The 19541-nt window shown below is 47.8% G+C and overlaps 1 protein-coding gene across 2 annotated transcripts; it reads right to left on the reverse strand.

Moving 5' to 3' along the window:
* Positions 1-246: 246 nt before the first annotated feature.
* yes1 (YES proto-oncogene 1, Src family tyrosine kinase) lies at positions 247-16947 on the reverse strand. Of its 2 annotated transcripts, none has more exons than XM_084447075.1 (12): positions 16817-16947; positions 9648-9929; positions 8780-8879; positions 7950-8048; positions 7185-7288; positions 6338-6487; positions 5381-5536; positions 4467-4646; positions 4229-4305; positions 2964-3117; positions 2600-2731; positions 247-1086 (listed from the first exon to the last, which is right to left on the reverse strand). In XM_084447075.1, exons 2-12 carry the CDS (start codon positions 9919-9921, stop codon positions 878-880), a joined length of 1635 nt encoding a protein of 544 aa, XP_084303201.1. In that variant the 5' UTR covers positions 9922-9929; positions 16817-16947; the 3' UTR covers positions 247-877. The 2 variants fall into 2 exon arrangements, with proteins under 2 accessions (XP_084303201.1, XP_084303202.1); XM_084447076.1 differs by having other exon boundaries at positions 16845-16849.
* Positions 16948-19541: the final 2594 nt, after the last annotated feature.

The following is a 19541-nucleotide window of genomic DNA, read 5'->3' on the forward strand; positions in this document are numbered from 1 at the left end:
ATTTAAACATTGCAGAAGCATGTGGGCATTGGCCAATGGGGGTTTATCAAAAAACACCTCTAATCAATATGATTTCAAGTTCACTTTTCAAAACCCCCTCAATGGCATGAAAATAAAACTCTCCATAAAACCACACCAGTGGTTCAAGTCGCCTCATTTGAAAGAAACATACAAATCACTTATTACTTACTGATTCTCTCCCTGTGAACTCTGCCTGTCACTCTCACACCATACATTCTCAGTTTCATACTGTCATAAATTTATCATTCTTCACATTTCTATACTGTATGCCCTAACTTTATCATTCTTTACATTTCTGCCTCTTTCTTTCTCTTTAAACCTGCAATCACAGCACATGCTTTAAGATTCATCAACCACAGTTCTTGGTCACTTTAATGAAACGTTTCTACCAAAACTAAAATAAGACAAATCAATCGGTACAAAATATCTTGATTTTGAAAATATCACAAAAGTCAAACGGGGAAAATAAAGACACTTAATCTGAAACGAAAGCAGAAGTGTGCGCTGCTGCGATTCACAACAATTCAAAACGCATTGCTCTGAGAAACGCCGCCTTGTACGCGTCACAGTTGTCTAGCCAATCCACGACAGACTGGATAACGAGCGAGCCCGTCTCAAACCGCCCCGCTGCGCTCGTCCCGAACGTCCTTGGCTCTGTAGCCAAACAGACCTTGACGTGCTGCTTCTCTGGAGCTCTGCATGGTGCCCAAAGCAGGCGGCCGATGGTTCAAGTCCCTACAGGTTATGCCTAGGTTGGTACCGTGGCTCTCTATCGCACACTGGGAGATCAGTAGTTCCAATTCCAAGTCCGACGTTGGGTGCTGTGGCCGTACGCGGTGGCCGACGGTTGGCGTCCCTACAGGTTGTCCCCGGGCTGGTACTGGGGCTCCGTGGCGGTGAAGTAGTCCTCCAGGAAGGACTGGATGTACTCGAAGGTGGGCCTCTCGTCCGCGTCCTTCTTCCAGCAGACCCTCATCATCTCGTGGAGGGACTCGGGGCAGCCCTGGGGACAGGCCATCCGGTACCCCCGTTCCACCTGCTCCAGAACCTCCCGGTTCACCATGCCTGGAACCCGGAGCACAAGAACATGTTCCTTTATTACAGTTCTACTTTATCAATACAGATAAGTCCATTCAAAAACATTTTGTATTTGTTATAACACAGTAAGGAGAGGAGAGTTAATTTCCTTGTTGATTGACTGTGTTAAAAAATAAACACGGTCAATAAATAGAGTGCTTCAATACCTTCTATTGCAAGAAAATGCAATTCTGGCTAGATGTAGAGTTGAGATGAAATCCTGAACTAAGTAGCATGTGATAACAGGAAGGCTAGATGAGAGCCACGATTACCTATCCTATCAGAACTGAAATGGCGCTTGTCATAGTGTATAGTGTATCTGTAGATGCCAGTGGTTTGGCATTAGGCCTAAAACAATCTCTTACATTCTGCCCTGCTCAGCTATAGCTGTGTAGTCTTGTCTGGTCTCTAGTAAACTGCAGGAAGACATTTGTTATGTAGCCAGCGACACAACACAACTGGGCTAGCCAACGTTGGCATCGGGAACTGGGTTGTAGCTAAAACGGGTTATGAAAGAGAGCTGGTGGTATGGTGGATACCCCCCACTCTCTCTCTCTCTCTCTCTCTTTCTCTCTCTCTCAAGGATCAGTTTCTCACACCCCCGAAAGATGAGGGGGGGCTGAACAGCTGTTAGTGGTCGTGTCTAGGGCCGTGTGCTTGTGACGTGACATGTTGACATGCTGCCAAGGTTCATGTCTTAGAATGATTATGTTCTCATACAGTACCGGATACAAATGTTTATACAGTACCTAAACTAGAACAGAGCATGAGATGGAACATCTGAAGTAGGAAGTCTCTTCTGTCAAAAAATCTGGAACTCTAACCTTCATCCATTCATCTTTAGCCATTATCCATTCATCTTTAGCCATTATCCATATATCTTTAGCCATTATCCATATATCTCTTGCTTGCCCAATGGACAGGTTTATGGTACCAGCAGTGGAGCCAGTAACAAAGCCTGTAGCCCGAGATGACCGTGGATTTATACCCCTTTGTATGTAAATCCCGCAGAGTACAGTCATGTCTCTTACTGGACAATGGACAGGTGCACAACGGTGGGAGACACCATTGGTTGACAGAGTATCTTGGAATCCCCCCTGCGTTAGACCGAAGAGCTTGCCAACCAAGAGGCAGACTATAAAAGTGGGGCGCGTTCCATTCCAGAACCTTCCCTTCGATGACGTCTCCCCATTTCCTTTCTTCTACTATTCTGATAGGACCGAGTAGCTCAGCCAAGGTGGAGAGTAGGAGGAGCTATGCCCAAATAAGGTCAACTGACAACTTCCTGGAATGGAACACAGCCCGGTAGGTGAGCCTGCTAAAACGGCTCCCTCTCTGACCCGTGCCCCCCTCTCTGCATGCAAGGCAGGGCCTCTCACACCCAGGACACCGCAGGGCCATACTGAGACAGCAGGGGGCAGCGGCGAGGCGACAGACAGGAGATGGAACATACGCGCCATGTCCTTACAACGACCATCTTTACCAAATCCGCATCGCGTACCTGGGTACGGCACTCTGCCCTTGGTCACCAGCTCCGTCAGCAGGATGCCGAAGGACCAGACGTCCGACTTGATGGTGAACTTTCCGTAGAGGGCCGCCTCCGGCGCCGTCCACTTGATGGGGAACTTGGCTCCTGCGTGGACAAGAGGGAACCAGACTTGTTGAAGAACAGGACTTAACATGCTGAAGAGCCTGGGGGTGGTGGAAAGCAATTTATGCTGGCAAACACTACTGGGATTAGGAAAAACGACATTTAGAAAAGAAACAAGACCCGATAGTGTGTGTGTTTCTCGAAGTCAGCGATGTGTTTGTCTTTGTATAGCATGTGTCCAATGTACAGCATATATACGCACGCACACACACACCTTGTCTGGCCGTGTACTCGTTGTCCTCGATGAGGCGGGCCAGGCCGAAGTCAGCGATCTTGCACACCAGGTTGTCTCCCACCAGGATGTTGGCCGCCCGCAGATCTCGGTGGATGTAATTCATCCTCTCAATGAACGCCATGCCGTCTGCTACCTGGGACAGACAGAGGGACGGACACAGGGCAGACAGACAGACACAGGACAGACAGACAGACGGACAGACAGACAGAGACACAGGGCAGACAGACAGACACAGGGCAGACAGACGGACACAGGGCAGACAGACATACACAGGACAGACAGACAGACACAGGGCAGACAGACAGACACAGGACAGACAGACAGACAGAGACAGACGGACACAGGGCAGACAGAAAGACACAGGGCAGACAGACAGACACAGGGCAGACAGAGACACAGGACGGACAGACAGACACAGGGCAGACAGACAGACACAGGGCAGACAGACGGAAACAGGGCATACAGACGGAAACAGGGCAGACAGACAGACACAGGACAGACAGACAGACAGACAGACAGACAGACAGACAGACAGACAGACAGACAGACAGACAGACAGACAGACAGACAGACAGACAGAGCAGGTAAGGAGCTGAGTAACAGTGAGGTCTTTCTTAAGCTGTATTAACAGTGAGGTCTCTCTACCTGGAGCTGCAGTAACAGTGAGGTCTCTCAAGAGCTGTAGTAACAGAGAGCTCTCTCTATCTAGAGCTATAGTAACAGTGAGGTCTCTCTATCTAGAGCTATAGTAACAGTGAGGTCTCTCTATCTAGAGCTGCAGTAACAGTGAGGTCTCTCTACCTGGAGCTGCAGTAACAGTGAGGTCTCTCAAGAGCTGTAGTAACAGTGAGGTATCTCTAACTAGAGCTGCAGTAACAGTGAGGTATCTCTATCTAGAGCTATAGTAACAGAGAGCTCTCTCTACCTAAAGCTGCAGTAACAGTGAGGTCTCTCTAACTAGAGCTGCAGTAACAGTGAGGTATCTCTAACTAGAGCTGTAGTAACAGTGAGGTCTCTCTAACTAGAGCTGCAGTAACAGTGAGGTCTCTCTAACTAGAGCTGCAGTAACAGTGAGGTATCTCTAACTAGAACTGCAGTAACAGTGAGGTCTCTCTAACTAGAGCTGCAGTAACAGTGAGGTATCTCTAACTAGAGCTGTAGTAACAGTGAGGTCTCTCTATCTAGAGCTGCAGTAACAGTGAGGTCTCTCTACCTGGAACTGAATAACAGTGCGGTCTCTCTACCTGTGCAGCCATGTCAACAAGCTGGGGCAGTTTCAGGAATTTGCCCTCCCCTTCTTTCAGGAAGTCCAGCAAACTCCCTGTGAAATTGATACAACAGTTATGACCATGGAAAGCAGATTGATTTGAAAAGCAGCATTGTACTTTTTAGTGTGTTCTTCCCTTTTCCTTTTTAGTGTGTGCCTTCTCATGTTTCATCACGTGTGTGTGTGTGTGTGTGTGTGTGTGTGTGTGTGACTACCTTGTCCCATGTACTCAGTGACGATGTAGATGGGTTCCTCGGACACCACGGCGTAGAGGGGCACCAGCTTGTCGTGTCTCAGCTTCTTCATGATCTGGGCCTCCTGGAGGAAGGCTTCAGGGGACATGGTGCCCGGCTTCAGGGTCTTGATCGCCACCTTCGTGGTGCCATTCCACGTGCCTGAACAAAAAGACTGTTAAAGCCCAGTGCTTTTAAGCGCTTCTGTATGTGGCATGTGAGACCGCCTGTCTGTGTGTGTGTCCGTTCGTAGCAAGAGATCTAGATGTTTTAAGATGTTTACTGCTTCTATTATTTTGTTATGCTTCCATTCATATTTTGCCACTTTATTTGGCAAAGTAAACATGTCAGTACAGCCCTCTGAATTGAAACACAGAGATAAATAGAGAGAGGGAGAGAGAGAAAGGGAGAGACGGAGAAAAAGGGAGGGAGAGAGAGAAAGGGAGGGAGAAAGAGAAAGGGAGGGAGAGAGAGAAAGGGAGGGAGGGGGAGAGAGAGAGAGAGAGAGAGAGAGAGAAAGGGAGGGAGGGAGAGAGAGAGAGAGAGAGAGAGAGAGAGAAAGAGAGAGAGAGAGAGAGAGAGAGAGAAAGGGAGGGAGAGAGAGAGAGAGAAAGAGAGAGAGAGAGAAAGAGAGAGAGAGAGAGAAAGGGAGGGAGGGAGAGAGAGAGAGGGAGAGAGATCCCCAGGGTTGCATAGTGGGAGCAGGCAGGCTGGGGCTTGCTGCTGTCTGAGCCGTGGTGAGAGTGAATGTGACAAAACGGGAGAGCGCCGCTCACCAAAACAATCGTCTGACAGGCGTGCAAAGTGGGGAAGCTAACCTATGACTGCCGTATGAACAGCCTAGTGTGTGTGTGCGTGCGCATGTCTGTGTGTGTGTGTGCGTGCGTGCGTCTTACCCATCCAGACCTCTCCGAAGCAGCCCTGGCCCAGCTTGAGCTCCAGGCGGAGGGACTCTCGGGGGATCTCCCAGGCGTCCTTGGCCAGGCCCTGGGTCTGGGGCTTCACCGTGGGACACACCGCCGTCAGCCGGTAGCACAGCCCGTCCGCATGCTCTGCAGCCAGGGAGGGACACGGGGGAGAGACGCGCACCGGGGAGAAGCATGTTAATGAGGATGATTAACACCTACTGCACACCACAAATAATATGATTTAGACCTACTGTACACCACAAATACAGTAGATGATTTAGACCTGCTACACACCACAAATACATGATTTAGACCTCCTGTACACCACAAATAGTGTTTAGGGAACGATGAGTCACTGGCTGAACGAGACCGATCAAACAAACAAACGCACGGAAGCCAGGATGACAGCGTGGCTTTGCATGAGACCTTATGATTGTGGTGGTAATTTGTATTTGCGTCGATATCTTTATGAGCTCAGGCCAGCTGCTGGGGTCACTGGTCTGAGGCTCTACCCACTGGGCCAGCCACCACCACCCGCACGCTTAGATGATTCTGGCGGGAATTACGGCGGGAAACAGGAAGTCGGACGTTTCCAGCTCATCTTCTTGGTGTGATCTCTGCCGTTCTAACAGGGTTAGGGTTGGACTCTATCCCTAGCCTGCTGCGGTCTGGTCTGACTTTAGTGTTGCTTCTTGGCGGTGACTAAACAAGGCTCTACTGTAGGTCTAGGAGAATATTACACACCGAGTATGACCACACCGTATAATCTTGTGTCTGGAACAACACACGTAGCGTGCATGCTACCAACCACACTAATGATGAGGTTCCATGTGAGCGTTCAGCGGTGGAATGTCCACGCGTTGTCGCTAGCAATTTCTTCCGAGTGCTAACTGTACCTGCACAACTGTGACCGTCACGCCGGCCAAGGGGACGTACGTAACGTACCTGCGTAGTGTTTAACCAGCTTCTGCAGCGTCTCGAACTGGGCCCGCGTGGTGATGTAGTAGCCGCCGTTATCCAGTTTCCTGATCTTGTAGTGTTTCACGTTGTCTCCCTTCATGTCGTCCCAGTCACGGATAGACAGGGAGTAGGCACCTGACAGAGAACAAGGTATAAGGCTCGCACATCCAGGTACTGGACAGAGAAACGCCAGCAAAAAAAAAGAGATTGTCCGCATCACTGGTATAGCTCCCGATTGATTTATTAGGTTAACACCCTAGCGGTGTGTGAGGATGTCTCGGAGTGTGAGGAAGGTGAAACGTTACACACACTAGGGTGTTAACCTAATAAATCAATTGGGAGCTATACCAGTGATGCGGACAATCTCTTTTTTATACCCGATAGAGAACCCCAGCAGGGTTAGGCCTGACAGCGTATACTGTGTGTGTGTGTGTGTTGTAGGCACCTGACGGGGAATGCCAGCAGGGTTAGGGCTGACAGCGTTTACTGTGTGTGTTCTTAAGATAGAGAGAGAGTAGCCACCTGACAGGGAACCCTTAGGGTTGACATTGCTTACTGTGTGTGTGTGTGTGTGTGTGTGTGTGTGTGTGTTTGTGTTTGTGTTTGTGTTTGTGAGTGAGTGAGTGAGTGAGAGAGAGAGAGAGAGAGAGTGTGTGTTCGTGTATATGTGTGTATTCTCAGGATAGACAGAGCAGACACCTGACAGAAAACCCCAGCAAGGTTAGGTAGGGTAAGACACCGTTTACTACGTGTGTGTTCTTCAGATGAATCATCCACAGTATACTGTACTGCTACTGTACATGCCCAGTAGGGACGTCCCCCCCCCCCTCACCCTTGGTGGTCTCGCTCTCCCGGGCCAGGTAGGTGCCTCGCTGGTTTCCCGGGACAAGGAGAAGCCGCTCCGCATCTTTGCGACCCATTTTACCGAAGTACCATCTGCCGAAGAGTAACACAAGCGCGCACTTCTGTCAAACATTCAAGTCAAGTCAAGTCATCGCATGCCACATCACACCGGTACAACGAGCGGTGCAATGTGATTTCGTCACCCTGGTCATGAGTCATAAGCTAAGGTCAGGCGCTGGTGAAATCTTCGGCTCAAAGAGAGCATGTGTAGCGCACGTACCAATACCACACCGCACTCTTCTAAACAGCATTGACTACAACTGGCGTGACGTGTCACCGCCATAACTACATTAGTTAACATGATGTCAAATGCCTCCCCATAGTGTACAGTAGGTTATCAACACCAAGCGAGCATCTGGCGGCCATCATTAGCCGGCTGGCCACGCCGCCGGGAACGAGAGCGAAAACCAGTCTTAAAACACCACCGCCCGCTAAACCAGGGCTACCCAGGCCGTGTGGGAGCAGGAATGTCATCCGTTCTCGGAGACAATGCTGGCCTGTCGTGTGTAGGAGGCGGGGTGGTCTGTGTGTGTGACCCACCGTCACGCTGTCTTCATTAGTTCAGCTGGCAGAGCGACATGAGTTAGTCTAGAATGAGCTTCTGTGTCGGAGAGAGAGAGGGGAGGAGAGAGAGGGGGAGAGAGGGGGGAGAGAGGGGAGGAGAGAGGGGGGAGAGAGGGGAATTATGTCTTACTCTTCTGCTTGGATGGAGTCGGCCGGAGCGACGTAGTTACTGGGGATGTAGCCTTTCTTCCCTGTGTTGATGGAGCGAGCTTCCCACCAGTCACCCTCCCTGAGGAGAGAGACGGAGAGACATCCTGGTCTGAGTACAGAGAGAGAGACCCTGGTCTGAGTACAGAGAGAGAGAGACCCTGATCTGAGTACAGAGAGACACCCTGTTACACATGGCAAATACACTTTATATTCTATTCTAGAGAGAGAGAGAGAAAAGAAAGAAGAAGAAGAAGAAGAATCCTGTCCTGTCCGTCTTCATCAGGGACGGACAGCGTTGGCGATCTGTTCTTCTGCGTGCTTTTCATTTATTTGGGAGGAAACCCTTGTAAACACGGGGAGAATGCAAACTGCACAGAATGGCCCAGAACCTTCTGACTGAGGCGATAGTACTGGGTCTAGTACTGGGTGTCTTACTCAAGGACACTTCGGCACTGCCGGGAGCTGGGATCGAACCGGGGACCTCGCGATCCCCAGCCGCACGCTCTACCTTCTGAGCTACGTCCGCGAGGAACATCCCGGTCTGAGTATGGTTTGGCCTGTCCAATCAGTGTACAGTTCCGCTGATGATGAAAATCAAAACGACAGCACGGCCCCGAGGAGGTCGGTATCGACGCTTGTGTGTAATTGCCGAATAAACGACCCATGAGGTCCTGTAACTATTATTCATTTTGAACGAAGCCTTTGTCAAACTGTGCAGTCGTGACTGCAGCCCGAGTCTAACTGGCACACAAACACACAACCGACACACACAGCTGGTAGAAACACACGGCCGTTCACACATATACTCACGTGTTGTTGATGATCTGAAAGCGGTCCCCTTTCTGGAACGACAGGTCATCCGAGGTCCTCGCTTCATAGTCGTACAGGGCCACGAAAAAAGTCACGCCACCTAGTAGGAAAATAGCACGTTAGGATTAAATGAGTAGGCATTGTACATCGACTCTGCTACAGTACACTGACCAGATACCAAATCCTATACTGACGTGATAGCCTGACTGACTGAGGCAACGCACATCCTCATACTATATAGATCTGCTTTTCAGAGATGAGAATCACCCAATTGAATGGTAGGAATCACAAGCCAGCTGGCTAAACCAATGTGACTCAAGCACTTAGAAAATGAACTAGATAATGAAGTGTTTTGCTTGGCCTGAGGGACAGAGTGAAGAAATACTGGCCACGTCGGATAAGTTGATCTGGATATTGAACAGGCAGGATGCCAGGATCAGATTATCCCTCGGAAAGAAAGCAGGTCTGGATTTAATGGAATAGAAGGATATTCCTATAGGCTATTGAAAGATTGTTTTACATTAAATGAAAACGTGATTCATTTTGTCAGTTCATGATTTATAGTGAAGGTACTTTCGTTTTTAGTCAGAATCAAAAAAGTCACCCAAAAAAAAGGTTTAGAAGCCTGACTGCCTGGCTCTACTAACAGGCTCAGAACTAACCGTCCAGAAGTGTGATGGACTGTTGGGATGGTGTGAATGACCCTAACCCTCACCCCCTCAGCGTGATAATGACTCTGTGTTAACTCCTGTCCGACACCAGCTAAAGAGTGGTGGGGAGCGGTCAGGAGTACTCGTCCATCCACTGGGTCCGTGTGACCTGCGCTTCGGGGTTAGAGTTACGAGATCGTTAGGGACGGCGAACTCACCCGTGACGACGCCCGGAAACGGACTGCTGACGGCGACCGAGGTGAAGGAGGAGGAGGCGCCGCCGAACGGCGTCATGACGGAAGACGCCCCTCCGAAGGGCGTGAGCGAGGAGGCGTGGCTGTTGGCCGGCCCCTTGAAGCCGGGCGACCCGCCCATGTGCGTGGGGTCCGGCCCATAGTGGCCCAGGTGGGCGTTAACCGGCGTGGAGGCGGCGTTCTCTGGACGGTACTTGAGCGTGGGGCCTTTGTCTTCCTTGCTCTTGACACAACCCATCGCCGAGCCTGGAGGACATGAACAGGATTTCCGTTTAGCTCGGCCAGAGCCGTGTTAGAGATCGCTTTGGTGAGCCTGAACCGTTCATGGCAGCAGACCTGGGCTGTACTTGAACAAGCAGCAATCAGGTCTATTTTAACATCAGACCTAACAACTGAATATTATAATCACAAGCTTCATGTATCTGGTTTAGTATTATCGATTGATTTAGTTACATGGATTCTATGGATTGGTTTAGTACGGTGGTTATTATCTATTGCAGGGATTGAACATATCAACAGTCAGATAAGACCAGAGACAGAACCACTCGCTAATTCACTGCACTGAAGCATTTTCTGATCTTGAAGAGTCGACCATGCTGAAACAAAGACTGCTGCAAGACTACTCAGGACTTCCGTGACTCAAATTACCATGAACAATAGGTCTAACCCGACCGCGAAGATCATATTCCACCCTCCAGTAATCTGCCCTCCCACTTATATGGCTGTCTAGGACGGAGACAAGCCCCTCAGTGTTCAATAGATGATGCCCCCCCCACCCACCCAAGAAAGCTCAGTTTCATCTAATACTCGTGCGTGTGTGTGTGTGTGTTTGCGTGTGTGTGCGCGTGTTACCCACTGTCCAGGCCTAAGAGATCAAAACATAATCTGCATGCCTGCTGTGCTCAATCCTGTTTGTAGACAGGGGAGCCTCCTTACATGCCCAGTGCTTTGTGTGTGTGTGTGTGGGGAGGGGGGGGGGGGGGGGGGGGGGGCATGTTAGAGAGAGAGATCACAGAGGCATGTGTGACCAGGGAGGAACAGGTGTTTGATACCCAGGAGAAGGACACCCTGCAGAAGCCTGAGGAACAGCGGCCGCATCAGACAGAGAGAGAGAGCGTGTGTGTGTGTGAGAGAGTGTGTGTGTGAGAGTGAGTGTGTGTGTGTGCGTGTGTTTTGTGTGTGTGTGTGTGTGTGAGAGAGAGAGAGTGTGTTTGTGTGTGAGAGAGAGAGAGAGAGAGCGAGAGTGTGTGTGTGTGTGTGTGAGAGAGAGTGAGTGTGTGTGTGTGCGTGTTTTGTGTGTGTGTGTGTGAGAGAGAGAGAGAGAGTGTGTGTGTGTGTGAGAGAGTGAGCGTGTGTGTGTGCGTGTGTTGTGTGTGTGTTTGTGTACGTGTTTGTGTGTACAGACTGACGAGGAAAGATGAAGTGGTGAAGGGAGATACCAGAGCAGAAGCCAGACTCCAGATGAGCCTGGTTTAGGAGCGTGTTTAAACACACACAGCTAACCTCTCTGTCTGCTACGAGCATGATTAAACACACACAGCTAACCTCTCCGTCTGCTTCACAGGACATCATTTAGTCCTCCACACATCAAAGGCTCAAACAAGCACAAATCAGCAGATATCTGCTCACAGACCGGCCTTTATTGAACCCAGGGCCGATAGATGGACAGCCAGTGAAATGATATGGCATGGGGGGCGGATATTCACTTCCTCTTCGAGGGCCATCTGCAACACAAACCTAACTAAGCCTAACCACTCTAACCTTAACACACTAACCCTAACCACACCAACCTTAACCCAACACAAGTAGAGACGGTGTTCAGGAGGAAGACAGGAAACGGATTTCATTCAAACACGGTGTTATAGGTGCACCTCTGAAGCGCTGGCTCCATGTCCCACAGCCCAGACCAGCCGACTCGTGTCATGGTTGAACGTGTCTGTGCTCTGACGGTCCCTCTGCTTGTTTGAGACGGGTGGGTTAGGGTTAGGGTCATGGTTAGGGTTAGGGTTAGGACGGGACACTGACTCTCTACCTGTCGAAACAGGTAACATCAAGGAGAGGAGCGGACCTCAGGAAAGAGGGAGGGTACAACAGAAAGAGAGAATCAATAACGAGGTAAAAAGAGAGGGATGATGGAGATTAACATAGAATAATATAGATATAGAATAGTATAGAATATAGAAGCTGCAGAGAAAAGTGACAATTCTGAATGATACTGAAACTGTGTGAAACAGAATGGAATTGGAACTTATCTGTTTTCCCGCAAATGTAAAGTGCATTACCAATAAAATGTATTATAATAATAATAATAATAATTATTAATGATACTAATAATGTATGAGAAACAGAGTGATACTGAGACGTTGTGAGAAAGAGACAGCGAGAGAGAGAGAAAAGAGCGAGAGAGCAAGAGAGAGAATGAGAGAATGAGAGAGAGAGAGAGAGAGAGAGGCGCCGGCAGACTGATGGCCGTTGTGTGGATTGTTGGCAGGACAAAAGCAGCCTTGTCTCCGGGGAGCGCAGAGAGCGTTAACAGTGTGAACACACGGGCGTCACAGACAGATGAGACCCTCGCTTCCACACAGCGAACCGCAGGGGTCGCCGCCTGCTTGAACACACAACCAAACCCTCCAAAACATACACAACACGCTCATATCCAACATATATCAAACACACACATACTGTACACACAAAACATACACAGCCTGGAGACATGCGTGTATTGAACATAATACAATACACTAAGGCCACACACAGACTATGCAGTCTATTCAGTCAGGGGGGGCGCTGCATCAGCCACTGATAAGACATCCACATTCTACATCATCAATCATCTATTCAGGCACATTAATACTAACTGCAACCCTAACCCTAAACCCTGGTGTCACGCTGGACAGTCTTCAAAGGGTTACCACTCGGACGGCATCGTGTCCTGAGCGACCTATGACCTTTTCCCGTCCTGAACAAGTTCAAGAGATTCCCTCTGTCCAAGTCGTCAAACTTATTCCGATCCTTTGCTCATCTGTGATGAATGCCTGCTATTTAGTGTGTAACCCCCCCCCCCCCCCCCCCCCCTCGCCTGTCCACTAAAGACAACCTCACCAGGCCTGTCCATTAAAGACAACCTCACCAGGCCTGTCCACTAAAGACAACCTCACCAGGCCTGTCCACTAAAGACAACCTCACCAGGCTTGTCCATTAAAGACAACCTCACCAGGCCTGTCCACTAAAGACAACCTCACCAGGCCTGTCCACTAAAGACAACCTCACCAGGCCTGTCCATTAAAGACAACCTCACCAGGCTTGTCCATTAAAGACAACCTCACCAGGCCTGTCCACTAAAGACAACCTCATCAGGCCTGTCCACTAAAGACAGCTTCATCAGGCCTGTCCACTAAAGACAACCTCACCAGGCCTGTCCACTAAAGACAACCTCATCAGGCCTGTCCACTAAAGACAGCCTCATCAGGCCTGTCCACTAAAGACAACCTCACCAGGCCTGTCCACTAAAGACAACCTCATCAGGCCTGTCCACTAAAGACAGCCTCATCAGGCCTGTCCATTAAAAATAGCCTCAGGGTGATGTGGCATCAGGCCAGGGATATTACATTATAAAGAAAAATAATTTATTCATGACATAATGCTTCCATTGATGAGGAGCAACCCAAGCTTTTTTTTTTTTCTTCCAATTTTCCCTCAAATGCTGCAGCTCAGTTGTACATGGAAGCTGAGAACAAGGTCCTTTGAAAAGATCCAGGGAGGATACAAAGCTGACATTTGTCAGTGTCATTATGGGATGTATGGCTTCCCACGGCCTGAGCCCCTTCCCATACCGTGACCATGGCAACCGTTCACATTTCTGATGCCACAGTTGCTAATTTCTGGCTTTTCTCCGCATTGCTTCAAGTCTCATGAACTAAATAGTGACTAGATGGGGGGGGGGGCATTCGCTGGTCAGTCGAGCACATGCCAGGATCAGAACGATTTTTTCTATAGCATTGATGGTATGGACACATACATGACCTAGCCTCTTTCTGCCATCCCTAGCCCAGCCATGACCTACCCGTCTCTCTCTAGGTCATCCTCGGACGAGCCCTCCATCTGCGCGTCCAGTCATCCCGATACTCTGTGTATCTGGCTAGCTCACCAGTACGGCATCTTTCTAAATGTCCACGTACGTTAGCGTGGGACGCCGTCGTGATCGATGTCCGTGTGTCGGCTCCCCCAGCTCCAGTTTGCTGGCTGGAAGCTCCTAGTGTCTCTGGCAGTGACCAGCCAGCCTCATGGACAAGCGAACACCGTTTTACTAACAGGCTAGCACTCCTAGTGGTGGGCTCTGGTACATCTCATAGGACAGATGAACGAACGAAAGGACCAACGCCGTTTTAAAACAACCAGGTAAGGAGAGGATTTGAGATCCACCATGTAGAGAGGTAGAGAGGTATGGACGAGGGAAGGGGAGGGGTGGAAATGATAATCCAACTACAGGCCCTCATGTGATCCCTCTTTTAGGGTCCTGGTTAAACGAGACACCCCCGTCTCTGACTCCACGGTAGAAACATGCTCAGTGAAACTCATTCTAATCTCCATCTGAAAATGTATTGGAGGAAAAAGCTCAAAGCTTGTTGAGTTTGGGGAGGCACGTGTGTTCCGTGATTATTGGCAATGACCGTGTGAGTACACTAACACACCTGTGTCTCTGCCGCTGCTGATTATGCATCAGACACAGCAGGCTAAACACAGAGTCCGTCTATAGCCTGATGAATGAGATGCACTCAACTCCACAGGGAGAAGCATGTGATATGAGCCACAGGCCCGTTCTGGTGAATCAGATAAGGTGCAGCCCGGGAGTGTACTTAGAGAGGGTTAGGTCCTGGAAACCTTTGAGTCGTTGCATAACACCTTCAGCAGGGCACAGAACACTTGACACTGCCTAGTATAGGTGATTAAAGCTTTTCTTACATATAAAACAAGTATAACTTGGCAAAACCCGGTCTTCATATCTGTGAATGAAATATATGAATGGTAAAAATGCTGATAAAATAACTTTTAGTGTGAAGACTAGACAGGCACGAAACTAGACTGTAAGCGGAGTAAGGAAATGGGATTGGCTCGGTCTGCTTGTGAGGACAGATTTCCTTAGTAAACAGTCAGCACAGGGTAGGGTTGGTGTTAGCTGGCAGACTTTACCAAAATGTAACTGTAATCGCCCTGGCTCACTCTACGTGGTGCGGTACGGTCTTATCGCCATGGCAGCCAGCCACCAATGCCAATCACAGTGAGTAGAGAGAGGGGGATGGTGTGTGTGTGTGTGGGGGGGGGGGGGGGGGACTTCCTTCCGAATCCATTCATGGCACTCAAACCACCTGCTGTGCTTGTCAGAGGCTAGAACGAGGAGGCATCTTCCCCGTGCCAAGAGGGGCTCTCTCTCTCTCTCCGTCCATTCAAACTTCACTAGCACCTCAAAGGAGCGGGGTGAACTTTGAAATCTGATATCTTGAAATCAGTGGTCATTGTTCTCTTCTTGTCCCTTTGTCTTCTCAAGTTTATGGTGCCAGTTGTCTTTTCTGAGATGCGATTCCCACATTTCATGTGAGATTAAACTCAACCATAACTCCTCGAGCAATTAAATTACATTTCCTAAAACGGTAATGTCATTATCATCATAAGTCCGCGCATGTCATTCCTGTGCCTTTAAAGTGTGCTGCTCAGCAAACGGCACCTGTTATTGAGTCTCACTCCTCTGCCAACAGCCGTTTGTGTGTGTTCAGTTCAGCCCGCGTGCATTCCACTAACCCAACAGCCCTCTGTACAAGCCTAACCTTCTGTGTTCAGTTCAACCTGCGTCCATTCTACTAACCCAACAGCCCTCTGTACAACCCTAACCTTCTGTGTTCAGTTCAGCCCGCGTGCATTCCACTAACCCTACTAACCCTACAGCCCTCTGTACAAGCCTAACCCCTAACCCTCTATGTACATTTCAGCCTTCGTCCATTCCAGCTGTGTAGCACACGTGGGTTTCTCTGTACAACCCAACCCTAATCCCCCATATACAGTTCAACCTGCGTCCATTCTACTAACCCTACTAACTCACCAGCCCTCTGCACAACCCTAACCCTATATGTGCAGTTCAGCCTTCATCCATTCCAGCTGTGTAGCAGACATGGTTTTCTTTCTGCCTCGAGGGAGACGGTGACTGTCCTGTAGACTGTCCTGAAGAAGAAAATGTGACCGTCTTGACTTATTAGACTATGTTTGTCCAGTAGACTGCTTAGGGTTAGACTGCACTGTCAATAAACAGTACTAACAAACCCTAACCTCACAAGGATTGCCATGGGTAGATTACTGTGGGCTGCTGTCTGTATGCACGCACACACGCGCGCGCGCACACACACACACACACACACACACACACACACACACACACACACACACACACACAGTATTAATTCACTTCACAATGCTTGCCCACCAACTCTACCGTACTCTGTTTCATGAAGAGCTGCATAATCTGTTGACTGATCTGAAGTAAGGTGGATGTTTACAATCACAGGGAGATTTTCATTACCGGAAGTGAACATAGTCATCTGTTAGAACTTGTCACAAAACCTCACAGAATTCATACAATGTGGCGCTCTGGGAGAGACCATTTTGAAACAAACCACCGATTAATAAACATGTTGGGTCTGGTTTGGTAAAGGCAGACAAACGGCCAAAGTGCACACAATTCTTGCCTCTTTGCACATTCACTTCACAGGCCTGTTCGACCACGCTTAATGCAAGGACGCCAGACCATACAAATTACATTGAGAATAGATCCTGTCTTTGAATAAGCCACTCCGGCTCCATGTAAGGGCAAGAAAGTAGCCTATAATATGCCAATTTATATTTTGAGTAATTGACAGGGCAAAAAATCAAGCCAACAGTTTCACCACGTCGACTGAATCGTGTAGTTGCAACCAAACCTACCGACAAATGATCTCATGACTATATTGCATTGAACCACTCTTTGTACTGACCTGTCTCTATTCGCGCAACTATCCTTCCTTCAACCTCAAGTAGCAGCTTACAAAGGGTCTGCCACTATACTTAAGCGGACAATAGCCAATGATTATATATTTTAAAAGTGTTACCTGAAAAAGCAACTTTTGTTGCAGTTACATACGTCTCCCGTTCCTTACTCCAAACGATTTCATGTAGCCCAAACAGGAGCAGAAGACGCCTCCAGTTTCCCAAGTAAAAATCTCAGTCCTCGGTCTGTCCCATTCCGAGTGCTTACAACTCTACTACAATCTTCAGTTAAAACAATACAAATCTCTAGAATAGAAGTCCAGTGTAAGGCCTTTAAAATAACATTTGACAGAGAAATCTGGGATGAATCGGAAATCACCGCCAACAGACAACCTGGGAACCGGAACCGGTGAAAATTGCAGCCACAAAACAATAGATAAGCCCAGTTGACGAGGGCCGGGGGGAGAGTCTTCAGTCCCACGCCTGAATGCTGCTCCCAGGCTAGTAACTGACCCACAGCGCAATATGGCTGCCTCAGTCAAGAGTCAGCTGTCCAAGTCGGCTCCAAGCTCTACCCGGCTGTTTCACTTGTCCAGGTAATTTTTCTAAGGTTTGGGCGAATGAGTGTCTCACAAACCTACTAGAATTCGGCTAATTTGACTTTTCCTCACGTATCCATGAAACACGATGTTGCTGGCCCCACATGTAGCCCTTTCCACAGTGTGTAACTGCGAACATTAGTTATGTGAGTCTGACCAACACAGTAGAGCCCGTGTCCAACCGTAATCATTAGGGGCCAGGCAGCGTAGCTGCCGGAACCCTATTGTATTTGCCTATATTATTATTATTATTATTCTCCATCTTCCACTGAAGTCTAACTTCCCATGGACAAAAAATCGCCAAAATTTGCACAAAGCTCCAGTCCTATACCCAAAGTCCTCAACCTGCATTGAAGGTCAATAAACCTGAAGGTGGCGCTACAGCAACAGTCTAAAGTTTAAAACTTAAAAAAAATCATAACAAATCAGCCATAGGTGCTATCACTGTAAAACCACCACGTGAATGTAGTCCCAAGTGAGACAAAACCTTCATACGCTTTGACCTTGCAGGAATTTTGAAGTCCATCACTCTGATTTCTTCATAAACTGTAAAACCTATCAAACCTATCTCCTCCCACATTTTTTGTTCAATTGACACCAAAATCGATCTACTGTATCTTCAGACTGTCCTTACCAAACGATCCTCACAGATTTTTGAAATATGAAAAATAGAGCCCACAGTACTTCAAAAAGTTTTACTGTTAACAGTTCTGTATAGTTCCTATTAATTCTCGCCAAATCAATGTCTGATCATCCTCATAAAGAGTGACAACATTGGCCACATATCCAAGATGTAGTATGATTTTTTTCAGAATTTTATCTCAAAAATTGAATTTTTAAAAATATGTTTAATTCTGTCCTCTGAAACCAACACTTCATACAGAGTAAACTACATTACCCACAATCCAACGCAAGCTCCACGAATCTGAGACATCGCTGTTGGCAACCCTACCCAACCCCCGCCGAGGATTACAATGACTAAATTGATTGATTGGCAACTGACTGAGTACACAGCTGCTGAAGTTAATGTTCAATTATGAAAAAAAAAAGCTAACAAAACCTGTAACCCACATTTTTCAATCAATTAATACTAAAGTTGCTACACTGGATCTTCAAACTGTCATTCACAAACTCATTGACCAGATTATTGAATTATCAAAATTGAGCTTACAATGCATTAAAATGTTTTACTTATTATTATTATTCTCCATCTTCCACTGAAGTCTAACTTCCTGTGGACAAAAAATCACAAAAATGTGCACATAGCTCCAGTACTAAACCCAAAGTCCTCAACCTGCATTGTAGGTCAATAAAGCTGAAGGTGGCGCTACAGCAAAAGTCTAAAGTTTAAAACTTTAAAAAATCATAACAAATCAGCCATAGGTGCCATCACAGTAAAACCACCACGTGAATGTAGGCCCAAGTGAGACAAAACTTTCATACACTCTGACCTTGCAGGAATCTTGATTATTATTATTATTCTCCCATCTTCCACTGAAGTCTAACTTCCCGTGGACAAAAAATCACCAAGATTTGCACATAGCTCCAGTAGTATACCCAAAGTCCTCAACCTGCATTGTAGGTCAATAAACCTGAAGGTGGCGCTACAGCAACAGTCTAAAGTTTAAAACTTAAAAAAATCATAACAAATCAGCCATAGGTGCTATCACTGTAAAACCACCACGTGAATGTAGGCCCAAGTGAGACAAAACTTTCATACGCTTTGACCTTGCAGGAATTTTGAAGTCCATCACTCTGATTTCTTCATAAACTGTAAAACCTATCAAACCTATCTCCTCCCACATTTTTAGTTCAATTGACACCAAAATTGATCTACTGTATCTTCAGACTGTCCTCACCAAACGATCCTCACAGATTTTTGAAATATGAAAAATTGAGCCCACAGCACATCAAAAAGTTTTACTGTTAACAGTTCTGTATATAGTTCCTATTAATTCTCGCCAAATCAATGTCTGATTGTCCTCATAAAAAGTGACAACATTAGCCACATATCCAAGATGTAGTATGATTTTTTTTGAGAATTTTATCTCAAAAATTGATTTTTTTAAAATATGTTTAATTCTGTCCTCTGAAACCAACACTTCATACAGAGAAAACTACGTTACCCATAATCCAACACAAGCTCCACGAATCGGAGACATCGCTGTTGGCAACCCTACCCAACCCCCGCCGAGGATTACAATGACTAAATCGATTGATTGGCAACTGACTGAGTACACAGCTGCTG

This window comes from Borostomias antarcticus, assembly GCF_949987555.1.
Source record: "Borostomias antarcticus genome assembly, chromosome: 12".
Taxonomy (NCBI): Eukaryota; Metazoa; Chordata; class Actinopteri; order Stomiiformes; family Stomiidae; genus Borostomias; species Borostomias antarcticus.

What these genes read in the sequence shown, in the direction of transcription:
- yes1 (XM_084447075.1), bottom strand. Translation starts at nt 9,921, where the DNA reads ATGGGTTGTGTCAAGAGCAAGGAAGACAAAGGCCCCACGCTCAAGTAC. An exon ending in TTTCAGATCATCAACAACAC is followed by an intron (nt 8,049 to 8,779) that starts GTGAGTATATGT and finishes CTCTCTCCTCAG; the next exon opens with GGAGGGTGACTGGTGGGAAG. An exon ending in GGGCAGAGTGCCGTACCCAG is followed by an intron (nt 1,087 to 2,599) that starts GTACGCGATGCG and finishes TCCGGGTTCCAG; the next exon opens with GCATGGTGAACCGGGAGGTT.